Source organism: Oryzias melastigma, linkage group LG19 (genome assembly GCF_002922805.2).
Source record: "Oryzias melastigma strain HK-1 linkage group LG19, ASM292280v2, whole genome shotgun sequence".
Lineage (NCBI taxonomy): Eukaryota > Metazoa > Chordata > Actinopteri > Beloniformes > Adrianichthyidae > Oryzias > Oryzias melastigma.
This window is the reverse complement of record NC_050530.1, coordinates 21,484,990-21,487,642: the sequence shown is the minus strand read 5'-3', so window position 1 is coordinate 21,487,642 and position 2,653 is coordinate 21,484,990. Positions and strand designations below refer to the sequence as shown.

The window sequence follows — 2,653 nt, the reverse complement described above, 5'->3', positions numbered from 1 at the left end:
TGCACATCTTTCAGAGGTAGGAGCTTTTTCATTTCCAAGTAAACGACGTGGCATTAATGCAAATGAAAAAACCAAACAGCATCTTTAGGTGAGCATTGACTCACTGAGCGTTTTTGTTTCAGGCAGGCAAGCAGGAGGAGGAGGAGGAAGCGTCAAGCTTTCAATGCCCGACTGAGGCTGCTGTCATCCTTGAAGGCTGGCAGAAAACTTGGGAGCAGCCGTCGTCAGTGAACTACCAGGGCATTCCACCACAAGACGTCCGGTGGCTGAAGGAAAATGAGGATTATGGATTGTATAAAGCAGCCACAGCACATAAAACCAAAAGTGGAGAAATCGTCAGGCGGAAACTGCTGAAGGACAAGATAGAATTCAACCCTCCTTCTGTTCCGACCTATTTGGGTGGCTCAATTCCAAATATGTTTTCCTTTTTCACTGCACCTGTCTTCTTTTGGCAACCTGTTGGCATTCTGCATGCAAAAATCCGGTGCCCAAACACCAACTGCCCCGCCCCTCCAAACACCTTTCTCATCAGGAAAGGTTACTCGTCTTCTGCACGACAGGTTTGTGGCCTCAAGTCCTTTTACACTCTCCTGTCAGAGAGACTGCTGTGCACGTACTGTGAAAGGGTAAGAAATGCCGGGGAAAAAGCAGGTGATGTGAGCAGAGATCAGGACCCCCAGCAGCAGTACACCTGGCTCACATCAAGCCCATGGATTCTAATGAATTTGGCTACAGCAGTACAGCACATGTTTCCAGCCATACTGTGTGGAAAGCGCTCCATCGATAGAAGCGCAGTAACCTTGCTCCATGATCGAATTAACTCAGTCAGCATGAGCAAAGTGCAGCGGCTCATCCAGCAGGGACATGATGAGTGGTTCATGGACCGCAGAGGCCTCTACCAGACACTCCTGTATGACGCCCACACCTTCAGAGGCAGCTCCTCCCAGAGCGGGATATTGTCATACTTGCAGCCAGCCGGGAACTACACTCCTCCAGTCAAACAGAGCCCTCTTCCATCTGCACAAGTGCTGCGTCGAGCACACATGATCTCTGAAATGGAGAAGATGCCCGTGTATCGTTCCATGATACTGAGCATGACGGGAGAAATCCTGTGCATCGACGCCACAAAGCAGGTATTTATAAGATATTTAGAACACAAAGGCATTCAGAGAATTGTGTAAGTACTCTGTAGTAATCACAGTTTTGTCTTCTGTTTTGTATGTGTTGCAGATACTGAGAAAGATCTACGGTGACGGCCAAGCAACAATGCAGTTCCTCACGAGTGTCTTGAACGAATGGGGTCAATTTGTGACCACCGTTGTGATGACGTCAGACTCTGAAGACTGCTACAAGAGAATGGCCCGCGGACTGACTGCCAGGTTCAAGCGCGCCCAAGCACCTGCTCCAAAAATCCTCTACGCAGACAGCCACTGCTGTTGGTAAGTTGCAATGCCGAACGCTTCTGGAACTACCTAATATGTCACATGTCATGCGGCTTTGATTTCCTCCTAAGCATGCTTGTTTAGACATTTTAAACATAACATCCTTCAAGTTAATTTACATCACAAAAAAAGCTTTAAGTAAAAATCAATTCATAAAAAAATCCAGAAGTCACCAATAATATTTAAGAGAATAAACAGAGTATAAATGTCATCTGGTTTTAGTGACGGAGGCACGTCCATGCTGGAATCCTTGTTTGCTGACTGGATTGAAGAGGGCATGGTGATCTGGCTTGACATTCGTCACTGGCTGCACCGTTGGGATGCTGTGGTGATCAGGCAGACTCACGCCAAGTATGAAGCCTTCATGAGCGCCATGGCTGGAGCCCTGCTGGCCTACAACCAGGCAGATATGCGACTGCTGATCTCTGCTGTTCGGAATGGCAACAAAGTACTCCAAGTACAGCGATGAGGAGATGATTTCCTTTTTGAAGCCAAACCAGATCAAGAGCTACGTTCACCATGTGACATGGAGTGTTGAGGTAAGTCAAACACTCAATATTCTTCTGAATGTTAGCCCTCTTACTGTAATTCCACTCACACATTTATGTTACATAACAACTTCATCTTCAGATTTGTTGACTTTTTATGAGAACTATTTCTTATTATCTGTGTGTTTTATGCTTCTCTGTGTGTTTCAGAACAGCGCTGTTGCTGTCGAGTTCATCTTGGAGCAGTTCAAGGGACCAGCTGGGCTGGACATTGATGGGATCCCTTTGTTTAAGGATGACGCCGCTGTCAACAGTCACTGGGCAACTGCAAGCAAACATCTAAGCTGTATGCAGGTCAGACGTTTATTTAAAAAAAATAGCTCTCGTTTTTTCTTCCGGCTGAAACTAAGATGGACGCAAAGTAGTGAGCTCCGATTGTTCGGCGGAGAGAATAAGGCCTCATATTGATAAATTAAAAATCAAAACATTTTCAAACTGAGTATGCCAGGAGGCAAATCGACAAGGAGTCGGAAAAACACTGGAAAAACGCAACAGAACCAAGAGAACGAGACAATTTTCGGAGAAGAAACAATGTTCCCAGAGGCCGCAGAAGCCAGCCACGACCAACAATCCCTGCTCCAAGCACTCTCCTCTTTTTCAAAAGAGCTGAAGGACTTCAAAAGAGACATAAAACAAGAGCTTGGTGAATTTAAGAAGAGTATG

General features: G+C 46.0%; 1 protein-coding gene across 1 annotated transcript in view; it reads left to right on the top strand.

The window, feature by feature from the left end:
• The window catches only part of LOC112162354, a gene marked incomplete at its 3' end in the record, with an annotated part of 6,149 nt that extends 3,865 nt beyond the window's left edge, over window positions 1-2,284 (top strand). Inside the window, 4 exon segments of the mRNA XM_024298162.2 lie at window positions 1-16; window positions 123-560; window positions 1,665-1,981; window positions 2,141-2,284. Coding sequence (XP_024153930.2) covers window positions 1,880-1,981; window positions 2,141-2,284 — 246 coding nt within the window.
• Between the last annotated feature and the right edge of the window lie 369 nt (window positions 2,285-2,653).